Here is a 25,805-nt window from a genome sequence, read left to right as displayed (position 1 = left end):
CACAACGTAGCCTCAGAGATGCAGTCAAGAAGCATGCCAGGCCCCTTCTGTAGCTGCAACAGCCTTGCACACCAGCCATGACCCGCAATTCATTGACTCATCCGCTGACGGCTGCACTATTCCAGGTGCTATAAGCCATCAAGTCATGATGCTCTGTGGCAGAGGGCAGCACGGCACTCAGCCTTGTTCTCCTGGGCTGTGCATTCCATACTGCACCTCTGACAATACCTTCTCCTTAGACAGCATCTTGTCAACGTGTTACATTTACACACAACCGCACGGACAGCACTTTTCAAAATGGCCTGTGTGCTGATGCTTACTTATTAAGCTGGAAGTCACCATCCTCATTGCTGTGCGAGATTAAGGAAGCAGGCTCTCTGGAGGAGTGCTAGAGGGTTTAAACATTTCAAAATCAATTAATATGTGAATGAAGGAAGAACCTCATAAGCCCAGGAGAACGAGAGTATAGAGCGTGAATGACAGCAGCATGCAAACTGCCCTAGGAATAGCCCAGTGCAGAGGAGTGTCTCTCTATGGGAACACTTTAAAAAACAAAGATCTCCTTCCCTGCCCAAGAGCTGCTTTCTTCCCCAAGTTCCCCAGCCCACTTTTGAATAAGAGCACCCCAAACCTCCCCAGCCAATGCACAACAAAGGTATCAAAACCAGAGCAACACATTCCTTTTCTATTTTGAAGGACAAAACCCCTGCAAATAATGTCAGCAAAGAGGAGTAAATTAGGAGTTCAGATCTGTTCCTTTGGGGGCTAGGGGAGGGAATGGAACCGTAAGGCTCTGGAAAGGGGCATTTCAATGCAACACTTCACTGCTTTGAAGTGACACAAATGATACACTAAAGCCCTTGTCCACATCAAAATGAAGAAACAAGAAATCCAGTCCCAGGTATCTCACTGCCCTGCTGAAAAGACTCAGGGAGTCCTCTGCCTGTTGAAACACACGCAGCTATGGGAATCAGAGAAGCAGCTATCGTTACTGCGTGCTCAATATGAGCACCTTAGAGCAGACACTGATAGCACCCAAGACCTCAGGGGAGCCTAGGACCAGCAATAATCACCTTGGAAATGCCAAGGATCTAGTGGAACAGGTGACCTTTGGGAGACGCTCTATGATTACATTCCCTGGGGTATATAAATGGGATGAAGAAAGCACCAGACAAATGAACAAACAGACTAATAACACCGTGCATGGCAGTGGCTTCTCCCATTCAGGAACCCAAAGCGCTGTACGAACAATCATTAAAATGATGAAGTGAGCTGCCTGCCGGGATGGAACAGATCTTAGGCAGAGCCAGAAATAGGATTCCTGGCTGCTGTCCTGTGTCCTCTGTCACTAGACTTTGCTTCCCTTAATTTAATCAAACGAGTAACCCTTCCCACCTGCAACAATAACCACCCATCTCTGCATCTATGAGCCAGAACAGGCAGCAAAGAACCTCGTCAGGATTTTCAAAGGGACCTAAGGGAGTTATGTGCACAGTCCCTCTAATTTGGGAGCCTTTGAAAGGCACAAACACACACCAACCTCCATGGGGAGCTCAAATGCACAGGCTTTTACTCACAGCTTGAAGCGTCTCTCTCAGGTCCTCGATGTGGAGCTCAGCTTCCCTCCTGGGAGACGCCATGCTGTCTTCGGCTACCAGCTCCTTCAGGGTCTCCTGTTGGCTCTTGACTGCGGCCTCCAGTTCACTGTCACAGATGTCCACAATGTGCGGTGGGGGGAAATATGTCATCAACATACAGAATAGACAGGGACACAGAGCCATGCTACCACAAGAATTCACAACACTCTGCAGGAATCAAATCTCCTCGAACACTTCAAACTGGCTCCTGCTCAAAATCTCCCAAAGGGAAAATACCAGGGACTTCATGCTCTGCAGATCCAGGCCATTAGGAAGGGTGCCTGGGTGTAAGGCTGGGTAGCCAGGACACTGCCTACTGCTGTTTAAACACAGGGTCCTACAGCTACAGGCTGAGAAGCGTTGCTGGATAAACTACTGAGTTTGTGTCCAACAAAGTAAATATCAGGTCTACACGAATATTTTAATGTAATAAAGACCACTGGCTACTTGGGACAATAGCTGGTTTATGCCAATATACACCCTTAAAAACAGGAACAAGGAAGCATGCCACCCAGAGGTCTCAGAAAGGTCTTTTCTAGAGTGTCAGTCACCCAAGGTTCTCAAAGCATTTACGAACATTTCCTCATAAGCCAGCTTTGAGGAAGATGAATGCTAGATACATGCTTCAGAGGGTGAACCTGAGGCCCACAGAGGTTAAGTGACTTAAACCGACCTTGCACAGCGAGTCATGGCAGCCCTAGGAACAGAAAGCAGGAATTCTACCCCCCAGCACCCTGCTCTAACATCTAGCAACAATGCCCCTCATAAATCTGGCACAAATCTGAAGTACCACCATTTAAGAAGGTCAGCAGCAGAGGGTGGGGTGGGTGTGTAAATACGAGCATCAGAGACCATCTCTAGGACACCCACCTGATCCGTTTCTGCAGCCTTTGGCTTCGGGTCTGCAACAGATCCACCTGGGACTCCAGCTCAGCTTTCTGGTCTTGAAGCTCCTCCAGAGTCCTGCGCAACTGGTGGATGGATTCCACAAGGTCAGCATGCTCTTTCCTAGACGCCTCTAGGCGGAGCTGAGCAGCTGAAGCAGCTTCCTGGAAGTGAAATTAAAATCACTCTCTCATTTCCCCAGCACAGAAATACAAGCACACAACATGCAAGAGACGTGAGTGCTGCATGCAGAGCTTGCAGGGCAATGGAAGTTAAGTGTGCACAAAACATTCTTCAAACCTGTGTTTTTGTGTGGTCTTTGTCCCTGCTTTTCCATACCCAGAAATGGCCCCGACCTGGAATCTCCAGATCTGAACAGCCATGAGCTTGCTGGGAAATCTGGTTCCAGACCTGGATTATGCCTAGTACATACAACACTTGGATGCTGTTGGCAGCAAGATGGAGGACTCAGGGGAAATTACAAACCTGACTGCAGTAGTTCAGACTGAAGCTCAGCAGCCAGGGTTCCTGCAGCTGTCATGCCCACACTCATCCTTCTCCCTCACTCCCAATGCACTGCAGCCATCTCCTGGCGTTGCAGGAGGAGAGGAGAGGCAAAGCCCAAGTAATTGACACAAGCACGGACTCTGTTCTCCATTTTGGAACACGGGATGGGGAGGAGCCTGAACGGCTCACACTGACACCGACCCATTGGTTTCCTTCCATGGAGGCCTTGTCCTCATCTGCCTACAATGTCTATCCCATCTTGTGCCACATGCTTAATGCATCCTCCCAAGAGATGGCCTGATTGGTGTCCGCTCCCCCATGGGTAAACTATAGCACTGGAGATGGAAGAGCTAAACCATGTCCCATCTAGTCCTCCTCCTCCTCGGGGGTCAGCAGAGGATTGCCCCCTGCAGTGCAGTGCTCTCATCGCTCCCAGGAGGAAGCAGCAATCTGCTAAATCTCAATGTTCGGAAGCTTTCCTCGATACCTCATGCATTTACGTTTGTTCAGATCTACCCCATTACTCCTTGTCCATGTCCCTCTGCCCACTCTAAGCACCCGTCTCCCTCCCTGCTGTGCATACCCTTCACAGCATAGCAGACAGTTAGGTTACGGTGTAACTCCAGGAGCCATTTCCGCGGTGCACAACCACTCGATTTTGCTTAACTCCTGCCCATACACCTGCAATAACCTCAAAGCCCACACTGGAGTTGCAGCACCATCACCCCTGCATAACATGTGGAATGCCCATCAGCAGCAGGCAAAGGCAGGCAGACAGTAGGACATGCCCAGCCCTTTCTGGGAACGTGCAGAGAAAGGGAGTCAACGTGCTTCCCAGGAGTGTCCAAGCTACTCCGCGGGCAGTTCCTCAGCTTGGCTTTGGAGACTTCTAGCTCCAGTTCAAGCTAGCCCCTCACACTGCATGGTGCCATCAGCCAACCTCTCGGCCTCGTCTCACCCACCCACAGGACGTTCTAAAATTAACAGAGTGGTTAGAGGCTGGAGTTTTCACAACCCAGTGAGATTAAAAAGCAACAGATGCAGTAGTTAGCCTCCTCGTTCCTGGCAAGGAGCACGTGGGTCCAGACAAGCAAACCCTGTTCTCCATAAAGCAGAGCCGTGTGCAGTAACCTGTCCCTTTGCACCATGATGAAATGCACTCCCAGCTAATCAGTCTGCCAACAATACAGCGCTCCTCTCTGAAGCAGAACTGTAAGGGGGGTGTTCAGATCTAGGACTCAAGAGTTATTTCTGAGCTTCTTTTTAAAGCCACTGTGCTGATCTGCTCTAGTGTTTCACGCATACAACGAATGATTGGGCAGCAGCTCCTTCCGAGAACTGGAGCATACGTACATTTCTCTGCAGCTCAGTTTGTTTCTCTTCATCCAGAAGCTGCTGCCTTTTCTTTCTCATGGCCTCTTCCTGCATAGAGAAGTGAAGAGCAAACCAGTGAATGCTGGAGCATCATGACACAAGGCACAGAAGCAAGTTGACTCTAGAACACTGTTGGTCTTGGGGTCAAGTCTCGGCATGACACAGTCCCAGCTTTCAAGGCCACTGGGAAATACTTCAGCAATGTTTCCACTCTTTCACTGATCTCTCCCCATTCATTTTGACCTTTCCCCAGTATTTTGAATGTGAAATTAAACTGTGCTGTTTGGGTAGCTCCCTCCTTTGTGTGCTTGGCCCCACGACACCAACTACGTTCCATGGCACTGAGAGCAGGGCTGGCTAATCAACGCAAGCCCTTCAGAATGTCCCAATGCTCCATTTTCCCAGGGCTTCAGCAAGCATGGAGCCTGAAACCTGCTGTTGCTTGTGGGAAGAGCAGACTGCCCTGCTCAGCTACACAGACATGGAAGAATTCCCCATAGTGTAGCATCTTACTGTCCTGCAGCCACACAGCTTTCCACCTCCAGCACTGCTCAGTTCCCTTCCCTTCCCTTCCCAAGCATCCTCTCTCAAATATTGTTTATCAAATCGAGAGATAATAGAAGCAGAAGTATCTATAGCCTTTATAACAATCCAGGACTTCAGGTTTTTGCCAGCCAGGGACACATAGCCAGAGATTTCTGCCAGCTCAACAGGAAGGCCTTCTCTCTCTCTCTCATACTGAAGAGAGCCCATTTTGCTTTCCAAAAGGCAGAAATTGCTTGTTAGTTTTGCCCTGCAGTACAGGTGGGGAATAGGACATGGTCCGAAATCAAAAGTGACCCTGAGAATGACATACTTCCATGACACCAGGCTTTGCGCGGCCCCTTACCCTACACAAGTATTCCCCCAAAGCAAGGCTGAAAGCCCAAGGCACTGGCTCTGATAAAGAGGGGCACGATACATGGAGGCTGGGATTTCCAGGGGCATTCAGCACTGACCCAGTTCTGCTCCCCAGTTCTTCCTGTGACTTTAATGGGTGCAATTAGGCACACTGACCAGTCCCCCCAACACGGAATAGGGGGAGATGAGAGGTGCCAGTTAGGAAACTTTCAAAATGCCCTGTAGGACTGACTCACCTGGTGATTCAGCTGAGCACATCTGGCCTTGGCATCTTTTGCTCGCATTTCGAGTTCCATTTCCAACTCCTGGACTTTTCGTTCCTGTGCAGAACAAGGAGCCTGACATGAGGGGTTTGCTGAGCCAAACTTCACCACAAGATAAAACAGCAACGATCTCTGAAAACTGGACCTTGTGACACGCTGGTCTCCTGAGAGCAGTGCACATGCTCATGGAGACAGAGACCATGGTCTATTCCAGGCAGAGCTGACAGTAGCTATGGTAGAAATGAAAGTTACCACTCACCTTCGCCTTGTGGCTCTGCCACAAGTCACTGAGCTGCTCATCCAGCTGCTTCTGCAAAGCGCGCAGCTCCCCATCATGGAGCTGTCTCAGGCGCTCCAGCTCCCCTTTCAGCACCTCGAGCTTCTTGGCTCTTTGCTTTCTCTCCTCCCAGATGCAAAACCAAGAAAGAAGAGCAAGCAGAGGTGTAGAGGTCTATAGCAACGTCACAGGCATATGTGCTCTCTCCCCCATCACCCCCACGGACATGCACACACTGTTTCCCCCACCCTGTGGGCAAGCAACCCACCACCGAACAGTCTGGGAAGCAGACGGATTAATTGGATCGGACCACAATCTCTTACAGGCAAGGCAACACTGAGAGAAACAGGTCAGAGAAAGAGGAAATCACCTTTTCATTGCCTAGGGAGCACACAGTTCTACACATGCCCATTAGTGATTCTGTAATCCGAAACTGGAGGCATACAGATATTCAAGGCCAAGTTTTCTGATGGAGGCACAACAGATGCATCTGCAAAGAACTGTGCACTTGTTTCTTGTGCAAAAATCCACGTGTGCATGCACAAGTCAGGTGTAGACACAAAGGAGGCACACCCATTCCGGCAGGTCATCCGGGACACTTTCCTTCAGAGCCTTGGCCCTAGACTCATTCCAGGTTGTGATACTGCTGCTCAATGGAAAAAGACTGGCTTGGCCATCTACCACCTGGCATGGTTCCAACCCTTAGACTTGCTGTACGAGGGGCAGATCTGGACTGTCACTATGGGGCTCCTGGTAACTATTTCTGGGACAATGAGCCAATCGCTAAGGACATCTACAGGCTGACTGTGGCTCTCAGCAGCATTACCTCCTCCTCGTACTGATCCTGAATCCTCGCCAGGATTTCCTGATGCTCCTCTTTCATCCTCTCCATTTTCCGGTCATGGTCTTTCTCCACTTCCTGGCGTTTCTCTTTCATGAGCTCACTGAGCTGCAGTGGTCACAGAGGCAGACCGCATTACATCACGGTAAGGCACGATTCCCCCCCAAAGCAGCAATTCCCAACATGCACTGCTGCTCCAGCAACGCTGAGGCATCTCAGCGCTGAGATTAGGGCGGCCCTGGTGCACTCATTGTCCGGCTGGTGGTGCAGGGGTAAGCATAGAGGTAAGAAACTCAGTCTGCAGGTGGTATGGAACTTACCTGATCTATGGCATACCTCTCCACCACGAGATAGGAAGACTTTAAACCAAGCTCTCACAACCACGGCTAAGCATGCATATGCGGGGGAGGGGCAAGAGAGGGGAATCGACCTCCAAGGCTGTTGCACAAAAGTAATCACCTCTCGCTCAAACTCTGCTACTCGATACATTTTTTGCTGCACTTTTTGCTCTGCTCTCTCCAATTCCTCATGCAGCTGGGCCTCCTCACTCCTCTGGGCCTCTGCTATTTGCTTCCGGAGGCTGGAAACAACCTGCCACAAAAGAAACCAGGGAGTCATTCTGGCCTTCAGATATGGCCACCCCACTGTATACAGCATGGCAAAAATCAGTGTACTCAGGCTCGCCTCTCCCTGACTGGAGCATGCCCAAGTGCTGATCCAGATAAGAATCACCTTTCGGGGGTGGAAGAAACTGCACCAATGACATTTAGGGAAGCTATTAAGTGCAGAATTATTACAGATTTATTATAAGTTTTAGCAACACTGGCTTTTACCTTTTGGTGTTTCTCTTCTGCTGTAGATTTTAGCTCCTGGAGCTCAGCTGCAAACTGCTTCTCTAGCACTTCTGCAGCCTGCAGGAGAGTCAACAAAGTCCTGCTTGAAAAACCCCATTTCATGTGAAGGTGATGTACAAATGCCCTGTTTCAATCAGCGATTTATACATAACCTTTGAGAACATGCAAGGCTCATACCCTTTCCAATCTGAGCTGCACTCAAGGTATCTGGAGTGTCCTGAATTTACTGCCACCAATGAGACACACTATTGGAATAGCGCATTGGCTACAAGGGACTAGTTCTCTTTTTAAAAAAAAAACAAACCCTATGGGGATGGTAACAGAGTTTCCACCATCCCTCTAGTGGCCTGAGTTTCCCTTCTCACACGGAGTTCCTCGATAACTCACCATAACACTCCAGTCATAATTAAAATACTCCTTTTCTGGGGTTCAGTTTATTTAGGCCTTACACAGATTCATACTGCACACCAGCTTCACCCATCTGGCTACTGGTTTCAGAATTCAAAACAGTTCTCTCTCCTCGAGACAGGAGTTCCTAGCCTTCCTTCCCAGAGCTGAGTTATCATTCAAACAGTCCCTTTACTATGTGCAGGAGCCGGTGCTGCTCCCTGCAGATGCTTCCTCAAGCTAGCTACAGCTTCCCAGTCTTCTGCCTTGCCTGGGCCTCCTAGCTCTCTGCCACCGCTTCCACTAGCCCTTTCCTGCTCCCCTTTGGCTTCCTCTAGAGCTGCCCTCTGTCAGCTCTCATCAAGGCTGTTAATGAGCACAGGTGGACCTAATAAAGAGCCTGTCACAGTAGCACCCTTAATTTCAATGGCTGCCTGAGCCTTCTGGGGGACAGATAGAGGGAGGGCATATCCAGATCTGGGAAAAATGGCTTGCTTTGGCCAGGCAAGGGTTCATTTCATCTGAATCCGTTTGCCCATGTAAACAGAACTCATGACTAGGACTCGCAGCTCCTGTGTCTTACCTTCAACACTCCTGTTACTACACCCTAGAATGAAATTAGCCTTTTTGACTACTGCATCCCCTTGTTGACGCGTATTCAGTCTGTGATCCATTATAACCTCCAAATCCTTTTCAACAGTGCTACGACCTGGCCATTTTGTAGATGGGCATTTGATTTTTTCTTCCTAGGTGTAATACTTTGTACTTGTCTATTGAATTTCATCTTCTTGAATTTGGAGCAATTCCCCAGTTTGTCATGGTTGTTTTGCATTCTAACCCTGTCCTCCCAAGCGCTAACAGCCTCTCCCAGCTTCATGTCAGCCTCAGATTTTATAAGCATTTTCTCCACTCTATTATCCAAGTCATTCATGAAAATATTGACGAGTAGCAGACCCAGGACAGAGCCCTCCAGGGCCTGGCCACACGTGTGTCCCCAGTTTGACAGCAAACCATTGGTAACTACTCTTTGAGTACAATCTTTCAACTAGTTGTGCACCCACCTTCTAGTAATTTCACACAGACCACATTTCCCTTGTTTATGAGAATGTCATATGGGACTGTGCCAAAAGCCTCACTAAAACGATACACTTGAAAGCAGAGATCTGTTATTTAGAATCGAAGCTATCAGAGATGGGAAGAGACTGCCTAGGTCAGGCCTAGTCCTTCCAATACCATAATGTATTCTCCATGCTGATTTTTCAACATCAAGGGGGTTTCCACCCACTTCTTTCAAGACTGTTCCAGTCAGAGACGTCTCACCATTACTCAGCTTGTGCAGCTATGCAGGCTAAGCGTTATCCCACTATTTCCAGTTACAGTGCTTAGAGCCCACAAGCATGTTTGGTGCATCACAGAATGCACGAGAGATTCCCGACACCCCTAACCAATTACTCTCCCCCAGCCTACACCCTGCGGCTACTCACACAGCTCTCACAGGTACAGTCAGTCTTCACCTGGCCCAGCTGCAGGCAAGGATTTCTGCCCGACCCAGCATGCACCTCTTACCAAACGTAAAGAACAATAGGTCTTGAAACCAGGGAGTCTTTGAGATTATAAGGTGGTTCATCGCCTGGACATCTGCCCCAAGGACCATGCATTTGGTAGGAAACGATTAGAAGCGTCTCCATTATGTTCCCCAGCACTTTGTAGTATCAGCATTTATAGAAAACTATTGCCCAATGCTCATGCAGGTGCTATTTGATCTCATGGGGTTGGCAATACAATACAAGCCTTCTCAGTTTTGACTCTGCCTGGTAAAAATGCGAGTTTCACCTCTTTTCTTTCTCTTTCCAATCTCTCCTTTAACTCATTCAGGACTCGCTCCTTCTCCTGTTCCAGCTCTGTCGCTTCTCTCTGCTGCGCTTCCTCCACTTCCACCTTCAGCATCTCCAAAACATGCTTCTTCCTCTCCTCCAAGCTCTCCCTCTCCACCTTCTGAAGCGACTCCCATTCCTCTCTCAGCTTTTGCAGTGCAGCCTCTTGCTCAGCCCTGGTAGATTTGTGATAAGCGGTAAGACGACACAGGTAAATAGGTCAGTCATATTGCAATACTGCATTTCATTTAGCATCCAAGCTTGCAATAGGAATACATGGTACAAGTGCAAATTGCAAGCCTAAAGACATGAACAAAAACAAACTCGGGTTCTCAAACATGAGCCAAGTAACGTGTTACCTAGAATGTATGCAATGGATAATTAGGCAATGGATAATTAGGCAGCCTGGCAAAGAACAAAGGCAGCTATTAGACTATTTGTAGTCTACATTTAATACAGGGTGTGTGTGTGCGTGCGCGCCTCTCTCTCTCTCTATGTATATAAAGAGTAGAGATGAAAATTGTGCTCATGTTTTTTCAGTTCCTGCCCTTGCCTGTCTCCTCCAATTCTCATTAGTCTTGATGCCCCTCAAAGAGCTAGAGAAGAGGTCTACTCAATCCAACCATCTCCTCAAGCATCCTAATCACAAGGGACAGTGCAACTCACTTGTGCGGGGGGGGGGGGGGGGTGTTCATTCTCAGCCCCCAGGTCATCAAAAGAGAGGTCTCTATGGGAGGGAGGGGGTAAAGCAGCAGCAGGGAGTCTCAGACTCGAGGTCAGTTGAGTCGGGCCATGCTGTGAGGCTGAAAAGAGCAGTGTAGACATTCAAGGTTGGGCTGCAGCCTGGGCGCCGAGACCCTCTGCCACACAACCTTTTTGTTTTGTTTTAGAGTAACAGCAGTGTTAGTGTGTATTTGCAAAAAGAAAAGGAGTACTTGTGGCACCTTAGAGACTAACCAATTTATTTGAGCATAAGCTTTCGTGAGCTATAGCTCACTTCATCGGATAATCAAGGTGGGCCATTTCCAGCACAAATCTAGGGTTTCACAAGAACGTCGGGGGGGGGGAGTGGTGGTAGGAAAAAACAAGGGGAAATAGGTTACCTTGCATAATGACTTAGCCACTCCCAGTCTCTATTCAAGCCTAAGTTAATTGTATCCAATTTGCAAATGAATTCCAATTCAACAGTCTCTCGCTGGAGTCTGGATTTGAAGTTTTTTTTTTTGTAATATCGCAACTTTCATGTCTGTAATCGCGTGACCAGAGAGATTGAAGTGTTCTCCGACTGGTTTATGAATGTTATAATTCTTGACATCTGATTTGTGTCCATTTATTCTTTTACGTAGAGACTGTCCAGTTTGACCAATGTACATGGCAGAGGGGCATTGCCGGCACAGGATGGCATATATCACATTGGTGGATGTGCAGGTGAACGAGCCTCTGATAGTGTGGCTGATGTTATTAGGCTCTGTGATGGTGTCCCCTGAATAGATATGTGGGCACAGGTGGCAACGGGCTTTGTTGCAAGGATAGGTTCCTGGGTTAGTGGTTCTGTTGTGTGGTATGTGGTTGCTGGTGAGTATTTGCTTCAAGTTGGGGGCTGTCTGTAGGCAAGGACTGGCCTGTCTCCCAAGATCTGTGAGAGTGTTGGGTCAAACCTTGGATTTGTGCTGGAAATGGCCCACCTTGATTATCATACACATTGTAAGGAGAGTGGTCACTTTAGATAAGCTATTACCAACAGGAGAGTGGGTTTGTGTGGGGGCGGGGGGGGAAGGACACCTGGATTTCTGCTGGAAATGGCCCAATTTGATCATCATACACACGGTAAGGAGAGTGATCACTTTAGATAAGCTATTACCAGCAGGAGAGTGGGGTGGGGGGAGGTATTTTTTCATGCTTTGTGTGTATAAAAAGATATTCTGCACTTTCCACAGTATGCATCCGATGAAGTGAGCTGTAGCTCACGAAAGCTTATGCTCAAATAAATTGGTTAGTCTCTAACCACAAGTACTCCTTTTCTTTTTGTTTTGTTTTGTTGGCTATGTAGACATACTCGGACAGGCTGAGCCATCCAAAAGAAATCAGAAGATACACATTACAAAGACATTCTCCTATATGATGTTGCTATTGCTCATTTCCATACCCACTGACCTCTTCTGCTTTAGAAAGTACAAGGGGCACCAAGAAAGCTGGCCAGTTTTGCCACACATAAACAGATACATTTACCTCAATGTTTGCAGTGTTATGAGTATTCCCCAGTCCTTACTATAAGGGAACCCTGTCAATACTGAGATTAAACCATCTAGTTAGCCGGGGCATCATCTACAGTAACTGCACATTTGTAAGTGTGGCCACTCTGCTGCCTGATAGCGGGCCAGGTTTCTATTTACAGGGAGCAAAGGGAAGGCTCACACCCACAGCTTTACACAGCTTGCTCTGAATTTTTCACCTTATTTTCTCCTTTTCTGTCTCAGTCTCTGAGCTGATCTGGGCTCGTAGCTTTGAGAGTTTCTCGACCTCTTCCTCTCTCATCCGCAGCTCTTCCTCCTCAGAAGCCTTCGCCAGCTCCTCTTTAAGAGACCTGCATGACCAGCAGCAGGAAAAGAGATTCAGAGGTTTTAACAACCTTAACCAGCTTCCCTCTGAGACCCATAGATCAGATGCTGGTTGCTGTAGGTGTTATCAGCCTGTCTGAAGCTCTCCCAAGAATTGGAGTCCCATTTGTTGTCCTTATGCATTAAAATTTGGCTCCTGGGCACAAAAGAACCTGGGAGGGTTCAAAGTTCTGCAGCACTCTTTCAAAATAGCCTAAAGAATCCAAGGCCCGGGGTGGGGTAGCGTGTCCCTGGATTCCAACAGGAAATTCCTGCGACAGGAGCTCTTTTTTCAATAACGTCACGTAGTGCTGTGAAAGCTGAAAATGAAAAGATGTCCCCAGATGGCTGGCTGGATCCATTAGCAGCAATTTGGGCTTTGTGTTCTCGCAACAAACTCTTTTTATGCTGCTTCCAGGCACCCTTTCTACTACAAATCCCTTGTCTTCTCTCCCCATCTCCTCTGGGTGCTCCATCTTCCACTCCTCCAACAACAAATTATTAAACAATCAATTTATGAGCACCGAGAGGACAATAGGGTTACAAGGAATAGCCAGCATGGATTTGTCAAGAACTAATCATGCTAGACCAACCTAATTTCCTTTTTTGACAGGGTTACTAACTTAGTGAATGGCGGGGGAGGGTCAGAGGGGAAGGAGCGGGAAGCTGTAGATGTGATATTTTGATTTTGGTATAGCTTTTGACATAGTCCCATGTGATATTCTCATAAACGAACTAGGGAAATGTGGTCTAGGTGAAATTACTACTAGGCGGGTGCAAGACGGGTTGAAAGACTACTCCAAGAGTAGTTACCTCTGGTTCACTATCCAGCTGGGAGGGTGTATCTAGTGGGGTTCCACAGGGGTCAGTTCTGGGTCCACTAATCACTATTTTCACTAATGACTTGAATAATGGAGGGGAGAGTATGCTTATAAAGTGTACGGATGACATCAAGCTGGGAGGGCATTTCAAGCACTTTTGATGGCAGGATGAGAATTCCAAAAGGATGCTGACAAATTGGAGACTTGGTCTGAAATCAACAAGAGATGGAGGAAGTGATCAGAGGAGAGGCTGTTCTGGATTTGATTCTGACAAACAAGGAGGAACTAGTTGTGAATGTGAGGGTGGAAGGCAGCTTGAGTGAAACTGATCACGAAACAATATAGTTCATGATTCCAAGGAATGGTAGGAGGGGAAATAGCAGAATAAATACAATTAATTTGATAAAGTCTGCCTTCTTGAAGTGCAGAGAACTGATAGGTAAGATCCCACTGGAAGCGAGTCAAAGGGGAAAAAAAAAAAAAAAGAGTTCAGGAGAGTTGGCAGTTTTTTAGAGAGCCATTATTAAGGGCACAAGAGCAAACTGTACCAATGCAAAGGAAAAAATAGGAAGTATGGTAAGAAACCACCCTGACTAAACCAGGAGATCTTCAATGACTTGCATTTCAAAAAAAGGAGTCATACGCAAAGTGGAAAATAGGTCAAATTGCAAATTCTGAATATAAAACAAAACACCACAAGCGTTTAGGGACAAGATAAGAAAGGCCAAGGCATAAAATGATATTAAAACAGCTAGGAATATAAAGGGTAACAAGAAAGCATTTTACAATGCTGGGAAGCAAAGGAAGACCAGGAACAGGGTAGGCCCATCACTAAATGAGGAGGAAAGACAACAACAGAAAACGCAGCAATGACCAAAGTCTTAAATTACATTTTTGTTTCAGCTTTCACCCAAAGTTAGCAGTGGTCAGATAACACAGTGAATATCAGAGTAAAAAGGGTAGGACCTGAGACTAAAATAGGAAAGGAACAAATTGAGAATTACTTAGACAAATTAGATGTCTTCAAATCAGCTGGGCCTGATGAAATACATCCTAGAATATTTCAGGAATTGGCAAAGAGATCTCTGAGCCATTATCAATTATCTTTGAGAACTCGTGGAGGACAGGAAAGATGCCGGAGGACTGGACAACTGTAGCATCTATCTATAAAAAGGGGAATAAGGACAAACCGGGGAATCATAGGCCAGTCAGCTTAACTTCTGTACCCAGAAAGATAATGGAGCAAATAATCAAAAACTTTCTATTTGTCAGCACTTAGAAGAAAATGAGATGATAAGTAACAGTCAGCATGGATTTGTCAAGAATAAGTCATGTGAAACCAACCTAATAGCCTTCTTTGACATGGTAACAAGCCTGTGGATATGGGAGAAGCAGTACAGGTCATATATCTTGACTTCAGTAAAGTTTCTGATACTGTCTCACATGACCTTCTCATAAACAAACTAGAGAAATAGCCTAGACAAGGGTTCTCAACCTCTTTCTGAGGGCCTCGCCAACATGCTATAACAACTCCATGCCCACGTGTGCCACAATAACTGGTTTTCTGCATATAAAAGCCAGGGCCGGCGTTAGGGGGTCGCAATCAGGGCAATTGCCTAGGGCTCCTTGCCACATGAGCTCCCACGAAGATACATTGCTCAGGCTTCAGCCGCAGCTGACGGGGCTCAGGGACCTGGTGTTCTGCCCTGGGCCCCAGCGCGTCTAATGCTGGCCCTGCTTGGAGGCTCCCCTGAAACCTGCTTGAGGCCCCCTAGGGGGCCCCAGACCCCTGGTTGAGAACCACTGGCCTAGACAAACCCACTGTAAGGTGGGTGCACAACTGCCTAGAAGATTGCTCTCAGACTAGTCATCAATGGTTCACACACAAGCTGGAAAGGCATACTGAATGGAGTTCCACAGGGATCTGTCCTGGATCCATTTCTATTCAGTATCTTCATAAATGATTTGGATAATGGCATAGAGAGTACACTTAAAGTTTGTGGACTATGGCAAGCAGGGCAGGGCTGCAAGCATTTTGGATTAAGGCAGAGCTCACAAACAGGTTTCTTCCAGATAGGCGATGAGTCTCAGACAAATGTAAATTAAACATGGTAGGCCAAATCTGCATATGGAGTAAACAGAGGGACGCGCAAAACACCAGAGACCAAACCCCAGGGGCTGTTCGCTCTCTGGGGTATAAAGACAATGAACTTTGGAGGTATAAGAGGAAGACAAAGACGACATTTTGTTATTCATCACTGAGGAGAACAGGACAGCACTTTCTGCATTTGTGAAAGATGGATCCTGGCCATGATGGCTAGTGACACTGGGAGGTTGCAATAGGTGAGAAATTGCTTTAGACGAGGATTTTAGCCGACTGAAAGTTACGTGTAGATGCTAAGAAACATGTTGTACCTTTTGTTTTAAAAGGAACTTGCTGTTCTTATTGTCTTTGCTCACTATCTCTTAAAGCTTAACCTTTGTTAATAACACTACTTGTTTTCACTATAAGTAGAGTACAGTGCTGTGCTGTTACATAGGAGCAGATACTCTGCTGAATCCGTTGTGTGTGTACAGCTCCCTTAGGAACAGCAAACCTGCTCATTACTGGGACGGGGCTGGACACTACAGGGGGATGATTCTGGGGAATTCGGAGAGTGGAGCACTCCAAGGGCTGGCAGAGCCCAGAGGAGAGTGCTTAAGTGACTGAAGGGCTGTCAGGATCAGGGAGTGGCCACAAAACAGCCTGCCTCACTGAGTTGGAGGGGGGAGGGGGTGGTAACAGAGTAACTCACAGTCCCAGGCACCCTCAGAAAGCGTCATAAGTTACCAAACAGGCTAATGTTCTCAGGTGTGTTAATAGGGAATGTCACACGGGACACATGAGGTGACTGCCCCTCGACTAGGCACTGACGAGGCCTCAGCTGGAGTGCCGTGTCCAGTTCTCGGCACTGCGCTTTAAGAAAAAAGTGAGTAATATGGAGAGAGTCCGAGGAGAGCAACAAACATGATAAAAGGTTTAGAAAATCTGACCTACAAGGAAAGGGGAAAAAAACAGGGCACGTTTAGTCTTGAGCACAGACAACTGAGGGGGACCTGGGAACAGTCTTCAAATACACTAAGGGCTGCTCTAAAGAGGGCAGGGATCAGTGGTTCTCCATGTCCACTGAAGGCAGGGCAAGAAGTAGTCGGTTAATCTGCAGCAAGGGAGATATAGATTAGATATTGGGAAAAGCCATCTAACTCGAAGGGGAGTTAGGCTCCAAGGCAGGTTGTGGAATCCCCGTCACTGGAGGTTTTTAAGAACAGGCTGGACAAACACCTGTCAGGGATGGTCTAGAAGATTCACTTGGTCCTGCCTCAGAGCAGGGGACTGCACTCAATTGTCTCTTGAGGTGCACTCAGTTGTCTCTTGAGGTGCCTTCCGGCCTGACATTTCTCAGATTCCCCACAGCACTGCCCATGAAGATGCTACTTGGCCTGCTCAGCATCCTGCGAGGAGCATGTTTAACAGAACCAGCACAGACACAACCCAGAGGCCGAGTGCAGAAGCACCACTGAAAGTTTTAAACAGAGAACCTGAAGCTTCTGACAAGGTTCACTTCCCTGGGTAACCTTCAAGCCCAGGCAGCCTGACCGGGCTTTGACATTTAACTGGCCACATTCCCCACTCCTAAAAGCCTTGTTCTGAAGTACCTGGGAATTCAGCATGTGGCACTCCTGGAGTAACCCCATGTGCCCTGAGGCTCCAATTTCCAATTCCATCACCGTTGCTTAGCCTAGGCTTGAACATCTGCCATGCTGTAAACCATTGAGCACAGAGAAGGATACTTTACTCAGGTTTACAACCTGAGAGACAGGTGCATATGCTGAAAGCTACATTTGTGTCGGATCACAGCTCTTCTTGCTGGACTAGGAGGAAAAGGCTCCCTGCTCTATGCTGGAAAGACCAAGAGCTTTATCCAGACACAGATGCACACTCTGCACATACACTTCAAGGATTTACATCATGTCCATAAGCAGTGTTTATGGGGGAACGCTATTGGCCGTGAGATGCACAGACTGTCATGCACAGCACAGAGCCTGAGGAAGCAAAACGAGTCCCTCACTCGTCTCCACCCAAAAATCCCAGCCCAGTCCCCCTGTGCCCAAGGCACTGGCAAAGTGACACCAGTCTCTTTTGCACAGGAGGCACAGTCGCTCGCAGACACCTCAAGATCCCAGGGATGGCAGAGTGTGGTACAGCACAAGCGTGGGGTCTCCAGCAATGAGTCACAGCAGGGGAAGGTTTTGGAGGGGTGGGGGAGGAGTTAGAGTATGAAAGGGAATTACCGGAGGGACTTTTCTTTCTGCTGATGAAGCACTTGAGCTTCTTCCTCCTCCTTTTGCCTCAACTCCTCCTGAAATCGCTGAACCTTCTCCTCCTTTGCTTGCAGTAAACGCATTTTTTCTTGCTCCAGCTCCTGCTCCTGCTCCTTGGCTATTTCCTCCAGGGATTCTGCGGAAAGCCAGTTCAAGGACACCACTTGCTTGATTTCCTCCCCAAGTTGTCTGCCAGAAAAAAAAAAATAAAGCTGTCTTGAAAACAGGATAACAGAGAACTGGCTAATGCAATGAGAACAGTACCACTCCACCTACACTGCAAGGATCTCAAAGCCATGTACAAATGCCAGCTAAGCACCCCTCAACACACTTTGGTGAGGTAGGGAGGGGATTCCCAGAAATCACTGCCACCACCACTGGTATGTAGCCACCTCTGGACTGGAGCACAGCTGCAGCTGACCAGCTGTGCAGGACAAGGGATGAAGAAGAGTGGTGTAGGTGGGTGCAAGCACCGAGGCGGGAGAAGAGATGGAATGCGCTTCGCCATACAACTTATCCTCTTGATATTCCTCTCAGTACGACTGGAGAACTGAGCCATTCTCACATCAAGCTCCCACCCAACTCTCTGTTGGCAATTATACCACTTGCCCTGTATCCAGTAGGGTCGGCAGGGGGAATTCAGGGAGGCAGCATGTCATTACCAAGCTGGAATTTAACCAGCAGCGCACCAGGGTTAATACCGCAACGCTTACAAAAAGAGCCCTCGACAAGTATAAAGGACATGCAGCCAGGGCATGAGTTTTATATTTCCTTCCAAAGACAGCCCCTCCAGCAAGAGTCCCCAAGTACCACGGACTGAATCCAATTCGGAGGCAGGGAAGGCCCCTCCTCCCGTAGCATCTAGGTATCCCTTGCTTGTCGCCTACTCCTGTTCTGTACTGGCCCATCACCACTTCGCTTGCAAGATGTGCCAGGACCCCAGTGCACGAGAGTCAGGCCGGGGGGAAAGCGCTTGGTGACCATGCAGCCGCAGCTGGAACTTCCAGGCACTACTGGCAAACAGACAAGGGAAGAGGCAGAGTCTCAGCCCGGCCTGGAGAACAATGGGCTCACTCTGAAAGGCCAAAGGCTCTAAGCTGCAGTTTATGCAGAGACTATAGTATGACAACGTATGTTCTACGGGCCCATTTGGCCAGGGCTCGGAGAATGGCTCACGTAGAGGAGCAGGATTTGGCAGCTGCCTTTTGTTTCCATATAGGCCAGAAAGGTCTCGGCTGAATGGGCAGGATAACAGAGTAACCTCTGGGGAACAATTATTCTGTTGTGAAAAACAGACACACGGAATACCTCTAGCGTAAGCAGGAAACCGAGCAGTGGATAAGCCTCACAGTCGGATCAGGCAGCAGGGAGTAAGTAAGCAGAACTCCAGGTGGAACACATGGCTTCATAAGGCGGCCCCAGGCGCCCTCCTGTGGCAGGCCACAACCAAACAGGCATGCCTGCCTCAGCTTCTCTCCTTCACGGTCCCCAGTAACACCACACAAACTCTCTTGCCTCAGAAATACCCCTCCTGGGCGCCAGTTTATTACTAAAACATCGTACAAACAGTCCGTAACAAACACCCCAAAAGGCAGACCGTTTGTCACCTCCAGTGCAAGTAGTCCTTAAAGTCCCAGAATAGCTAGTCCATTGACTTAGGACTTACTGCACTCTACCGTCTTCCACCACACCCAGGTTCTTCTCCGATCCTCTCCTGTCCTTCTGCCAGGACAGCTGGACTGCAATGCACTCTTCCCAGTGGGAACCCCTCAGCCTCTCTGCTGGGAGATCATCCGCACCAGGGACCGCCCATCGCGCCCCTTGGCCCCCTCACTGGTCCCCTGGGTCCAGCTCTCCAGTGTGGAGATGTCAGTGGGAAAGCTCCTCCACGGCCCTCAGCTGTAACTCTTTGGCTTAGAAGTGAGCAGGCCCTCTGCTTTTTTTGCTGCCTTCAGCACCAGCGCTCCAGCCCTTGTCTCAGCCTTGGGGAGGCCAACTGGCAAACCCCTCTCCTGCCTTCAGCTTTCCTCCAGGAACCTCCTACAACTCTCTTCGAGGACCTCCTCCCTCTCTGATTCACCCTGATCCTTTATAGCCCCAGGTGCTGTCTTGCCTTCTAAATTGGCCAAACTGAGAGCACCTGAGCTGGCACAGGGCAGCTGGACCTTCACCTAAATGGGCCACAAGAAAACAAGAACAAAGAGAAAAGCCCATGAATGCAAAACCTTGACCCTCCAGTTCGGTAACCTATACATGAGGTTGGCAAAGTTAGCTCTAGCCAGTGAGCTGCTCCAACCATTAGGGTTCTGCAAAAAGACCACCGATCCCCCAACCACAAAGCACACAGTGGGTTCCTTGCCAGTTCATGATGCAACGCCAGCCCTCCCTCTCACTGGCCAGGTGACACTGTGGGAGGAGGCCTCAGGTCACAGGGGACATTAGAAAACAAGCAGGTTTGACCGGGCTGCACCAGTTCTACAGAGAACAGTTACAGGCAGAAGATGATTAACCAAAGTGCCAGACTAATTCAGACAAGGGTAGGGGAAACACCTCAATGTTCTTCCAGGTCTCTGCCATGCCCCGAGATCTAATCTGGTTTGCTTGGGCAGCAAAGTCCCTGGTACAGGTAATAACTAGTCAGTGATTTATCTATAACCCTGGAAGGACACTCGAGGTGAGGACCTCAGAGGAAGCTTGGGGGCTCTGAAACTCAGGCTTCTTCACTCAAGCGGAATGAGAATGCATTGAGACAACCATTACACAGAGAGAGGGAAGAAAAAGCTCCTGCATATCCTTTCTCAGCTCGGCCTGGATTGTGACCAAAAGCAGCTTTCTTGCTTGGGAAGCAGCAAGGACACACTGCTCAGCTATCACTGGGCACAGCACCACAGTAATGCCTCTAAAGAAACCATTAAACCAAACACGACTGGGGCTCAGGAGAGTTGGGTTCTAGTCTTGGCTTTGCTGCTTCCATGCTGAGTGACCTAGGAAAGCAGCTTCCCCTCTTCATGCCTCAGCTTCTCGAACGGACACACAGCACAGCCTCCTTGGTGGAAGGGGTAAAGATCAGCCTCTGGATACAGAGGATACCTAAGTGACTGCTTTTCTCCCTGCACCATCCTCCCACAGCTGCGGGGCTTCTGATGTGACTACCTACATTGGGGGAATGGAGGCAAGAGGCTCTCCCCTTCTCATCCAGCCACCGCCTGAATTTGCTGATCTTCACAAGGACGCCCTGGTCCTCAAGCTTGTGCAGAAGAGGGCAAGGGAGAAGAGTTTCTCTTTCACCTCTTCAAGCTGGGGGAGCACTGGTGTCTGGGTGATGTGAGCTTCCACCAGTTCCAGCAGCAGCACCTTCCCACTGTGCTAATGCAGAAAGGCCACATGTTATGACAACACATGCTTGTGTGGCCATGTGTTCGAAAGAACCCAGCAGCCAGCGTCTTTGGAAAGTCTGGCTCTCCCTCTTTTCCATAAATGAGCTCACAGCCCATGAAGTGGGCTCACGTTTAGAGTTAAAGGAAGGTGAGTGTGGCATGAGTCAGAAGGAAGTCTGCTTATAACAGGGAAAAGCTGAGGCTTCCCCACAAATATTCTGGTGAACAGCAATCATGGGGGCAGAAAAAGAAAGAGGGGGGGGAGGAAAACAGAGAAAGAGTCAAGAGTTTAAAAAGAAAATGTAATTCAGTCATAAAGCCACTTGAGCTCACCAGGTCAAAGCTGGGGTTCTTTAAATACACAAGTAACATGCACAAAAACGGAGCTCTTTCCACTGCACCTCCATTTTCAGAGAGCTCGGCCTTCTCTTCATTTGTCTCGTCACCTGATTCTGCAGTCTGCACGCACTCACATTGCCTGCCAATTGCTTATACCAGGACTGCGGGATTGGGGACCGGTTATTTTACGTAGCCAGCTTCACCCCTTCCCCAGCTAAAGCAAACCAACCAGTGACTGGCTCAAACAAACATGCTACCTATGGGCCAGTATTTTCCTGAATCAGCAATATAAATGTGCTGGAAGCTTTCTGGCCTCCAGTAATAGAAAGCAATAGGGTCTCCAAAAATTCAACAGAAACCAATCTGTTTTTAATTCAGCTTTTTCAAAGGGCAGCAAAGTTATGAGGCCTGAAAGAGGCTCAAGGGGAAAAAAAAAACTGCACTGCTCTCAGTAAAAAATAAAATTCTGCTTCCCAGGTGGTGAGATCGAAAGCTGCAGGCCTTGGCACACTCCGACACCGCTGAACTGAGGCAGAGGCTGCCGGGGAACAGGGAATTCAGCGATGTCCGTAGCACCAGAAAAAGGGTGCAGTCACTACAGAGAAAGCGAGCCGCGTAGGGGCGGGCCCTTGGGGCTATAGATAAATCATGCATTCCTCATACCGCCGTACCACCTCCCAGTGCATTGCCCATGTCAACGCTACATGTAACAATGCCCAAAGAAAACAGGTGCTGCTTATCATCCTGAGCTGGACAGCACTCCAAACTCCTGGTCATTATTTCCCCCCTTCCCCACCTCCATTTTCTTTTTTTAAAAAGCATTTACACAAACTGTTCCCTGTTTTTCAAGGCAGGTATTTTCCTGGACACTGCACTGGGACACCCTCACACTTCCCTACCAGTGACCACAGATTGTCTCGAAGTTGCATGTACCCTGTGAGGGCACCACCAGTTCTGCCCAGTTACACCTGGTGTTTTTTTCAGTACAGGCACAAAAATCTGCATGATTGTTTCCACCAAGATCTGTTGCTGTGGTAGGATTGCAGGTACCTGACTGCAAAGGCCACCAGTTTAGTAAGTGATGAGCCACTGGCCTTTATTGGGGACTCTAGTTCTATCAGCTGGGGCTGTGATCTCACCAGATAACACAAGCCAAGATGTAGTCCGCTGTTCACGGATGGCAGTTAAATGCATTTGATACTTGTGGCTCTGGCCTCAGTAGTGCTCAGCAATTATACTTCGAGGAATCAGCTCTCTGGCATAAAACTAGACAGGCATGGTTGGCCTTTCTAACCACACAGAGATGCTGAAGTGCTCTCTTTCAAGCAGGAAGTGAGCAAACCTTGCTTCAATCATTTCTGCACTGCCTAGGAATGAACCTGATGATCTAACTCCTCACCTGAATTTTCTAACTCTCAGTAATTAGATCATGAAGCCTGGACTCTAAGGCCCAATGGCTGGGCAAGAACAGCAGTTACTTCATTTTCCCTAATACAGACAATTGACACACTGGGTTATTGGTTGCAGGACTGGCAGCAAAACAGCGCCTTAGGAACATGTGCACTTAGGAGCTGCACACTAAAGTGCTCTTGTTTTTAAACTCATTCTCCCAGTGCCAACTGAGAATCTCAACTGAAAGCACCAAGCCACATCTTCAAATTCAGCCAGGGTCACATACGATAACCTCATACAAGAAGGCAAGAACTCTCCTGCTCAGAGTGCCAGAGGAATTTAATGCGAGCCCTTACGCCTGGTGAGGGGCTGCAGGCTCTTCCGGATTGGTCAGACTATCCAGCGATCCCTCCTTTTGCTCCAGGGCAGCAGTCTCTTGCTGGCTGGCGTTCTTTAAACTTAAACACTTCTCTTCGGCCATTTCACAAGCACTGAAGGGGCGCTGGTCCCTCTCACTATGCAGCAGTAAAAAGGTAACAGAATAACAGATTAGTGAAAAGTGGACTCTACTGCTTGCTCCATTTCAACAGGATGGAGGGAGACCAGGATGCAAAGCCAGAGTGAGGGATGCACACATCTGCAGCACCACTGCATACCTGACAAGGGTACCAGTTAGTTAGTCCAACACTGTTGTTGCCTAAGGGCAAAACAACAGCTCCCTTCCATCATCCAAACCAGCGGAGGAGTTGGAAGCACTGAAAGACTAATAGGTGGCTGGGGGTATAAGTGAGAGTCTGTCAATCTCTAAATGCTATATCCCTTCCAAGGAAAATTTCTCTTCTTTTCCAAGTCCTTGGAGAATTTCCCAAAGCATATCTGAAGACAAACCAATCCCATTTGCAACATCTATACTGTATCTGAACTACAGCTGGAAATACTGGTAGGCATGCCCATATCTACAGTCCTACAGCATCTTAGAGGCAGAAAGACAAGAGACACCAGACAAGTACAAAGCAGCTTTACCAGCAGACAGGAGGAATGAAGAGAGTGAACACACAGCTCTGGGAAGCAGGTATAGAGAGAGAAGATGTTTGCTGCACAGAGGATGTATTTTCAGGGAGCCTTCATATGAGCAGGATCTCAGAGCACAAGTTCACTGGGTTCGCCAGTGTCTACGGCGGGTCATAAGGACTACTGCAGATCAGTCTCTCCATCAGCCTTTTTGGAACAGGGCCATCTTTGGCACTAGGGCACAGGACCATGGTTCCCAAATGCCCAACACATCAGAATACTTTGAAACTACACATGGAGATTAGGTTTCTTACAAACAAAACATTCTTCAGCTCCCAGCAGAGACTTGCGGGAAGACTGAGCTGCTTTGGTCAGAACATTTCTGTATTTTTAAACTTGTCACCACAAATAGAAAACAAGCAAACAGATCTTCTAGTCCCTGCAATAACTAAGTGTTAGGATGCCCAAATTGTTCCTGGGATAGTAAATGTTGCTCTCCAGAATTAAAACTTCAACAGACCATGACACAAAATAGTCTAATATGGATACTGGATCCATTCTGCCTGCTGTAGGAATGTACCCTCATGGAAATAAATGGAGTTGGTCCCACTTAGGTCGGGGCTGGATTCACCCATTGTCATTAACAGGGAGCCGGGCTGTCACTGAAGAGCATTTAGCCACTGATAAGCTAGCTGCACAGTATTGATATTCCAACAGGCCCAGTATATAGTGGACTGGGAGGGGCTGCTTCAGGCCCTGAATAATCTGATGATATAAATGATATGTAGTGACTGAGACTCCCATAGTTAAATGCCAGGAGCCACAACAGGAGATCTGAACTAGTCCAAAGCATCCTGAAAGGACTGCGAAAATGTTAGCTATATTCACCCAGGACAGCAACACAGAAGAAAAGAAAAAGTTTTCTAGCCTTAGAGAAAAGTCAAATAGCCTTAAGGGAAACAAGAAGCTGACTCTCTCTCTCTGGTGGAATTTTCAGGGAGATGAAAGTACATCGTTTGCTTGCCTACCCAGCCAGAGGCCTGAAGCAGCACTGAACCTGCCGAGACAGCAGGGGAGAGGGAAAAGAGAAGAGAAGAAAGTGAAAAATCTTAAGATAAGCTGTAGAAACCCTGGGGTGTTTAACAGGGGGATTCCTGCAGGGGTTGCAATGATCACACTACAATAGCCTCAGGTATAGGCTGGATAGGAGAGCAGCGGGGATCTCGACCTCCACATCCATCGTTTGTAGTACTGGCCTGTTTATACCATACCTCTCAGCAGCTTTGGTTCTTTTGCTTTGCTCTTCTTCTAAACTGGCTTTGCTTGGGTCCTTTTCCTCTTCTCCCAGCCCCTGGGCCTGCAGGTAAAAGCAAACGGTGTGGGGTTTGCAGACTCCATTACTCTTGAGAATTTACAGTCGCTCTGCAGAAAAGATGAGGGAAGCCTGTGCTGCTTTGTCCCTGTAGCTGAGCACCACACTGAAGCAGCAAACAAACTGGCCCTCAAAACAGTCCAAGCAATCGCTAAAATCAAAATGCTCTGTCCTTCTCTGGGGCACAAAAGACCTCAAAGAGCTTTACAAACAAACACTAATAAACCTGACAGCACCCTTGCAAGATGCTTTGAACTGTCTAGTGATTTTGGGGGCCAAGTTGACACATCTGAAAAGGTTTTCAGAGAGCGGGGGCTCAGCACCTTGGAAAGTCAGGTCGGGCACCAGAACCACTTGCCACTTTTGAAAATGTTGGCTTGAGTCCCGAGCCCAATTTTACAGGAAGGGAAACAGAGATGCAGAAGTGAGGCCAAATTCACAGCAGGAGTCAGTGGCTGAGCTGGGAGCAGACCCTTACTCCTGACTCAGTCCAACGTCATGGCTTCTCTCCAGGACAGCATCAGATCATGAGGGGCCAGACTCAGGTGCGTACAGGTGGAGTCAGACCCCACCACATGGAGACAAATTGCCCTCTCGCAGGCAACACCCTTGGGACTCTGGGGTAGGAAGACTCTCTCGCTAGCATCCACTTGGAGTGACTGCTGCTGCCTGGTTCACGAAGCAGCCTTGCACAATTGCCCAAGGAAAGGGGGATCTTCTAGCAGGGGAGAGAGG

General features: G+C 48.3%; 1 protein-coding gene across 4 annotated transcripts in view; it reads right to left on the bottom strand.

The window, feature by feature from the left end:
• Positions 1–25,805, bottom strand: part of CEP164 (centrosomal protein 164) — a 72,125-nt gene that overhangs the window by 14,760 nt on the left and 31,560 nt on the right. For all 4 annotated transcript variants that reach the window (XM_074936930.1, XM_074936931.1, XM_074936932.1 and 1 more), the window contains 14 exons: positions 24,970–25,055; positions 23,044–23,202; positions 17,550–17,768; positions 12,252–12,383; positions 9,759–9,975; positions 7,518–7,595; positions 7,144–7,275; positions 6,670–6,792; positions 5,826–5,969; positions 5,540–5,623; positions 4,383–4,451; positions 2,508–2,686; positions 1,578–1,704; positions 321–388 (listed from right to left, as the gene is read on the bottom strand). In XM_074936930.1, the coding sequence (XP_074793031.1) occupies positions 321–388; positions 1,578–1,704; positions 2,508–2,686; positions 4,383–4,451; positions 5,540–5,623; positions 5,826–5,969; positions 6,670–6,792; positions 7,144–7,275; positions 7,518–7,595; positions 9,759–9,975; positions 12,252–12,383; positions 17,550–17,768; positions 23,044–23,202; positions 24,970–25,055 (1,817 nt within the window). The remainder of the gene's footprint in view (positions 1–320; positions 389–1,577; positions 1,705–2,507; positions 2,687–4,382; positions 4,452–5,539; positions 5,624–5,825; positions 5,970–6,669; positions 6,793–7,143; positions 7,276–7,517; positions 7,596–9,758; positions 9,976–12,251; positions 12,384–17,549; positions 17,769–23,043; positions 23,203–24,969; positions 25,056–25,805) is intronic.

This window comes from Natator depressus, chromosome 22 (assembly GCF_965152275.1).
Source record: "Natator depressus isolate rNatDep1 chromosome 22, rNatDep2.hap1, whole genome shotgun sequence".
NCBI lineage: Eukaryota > Metazoa > Chordata > Testudines > Cheloniidae > Natator > Natator depressus.
The sequence above is the reverse complement of the archived record's forward strand: the minus strand, read 5'-3'. Positions and strand labels throughout refer to the sequence as shown.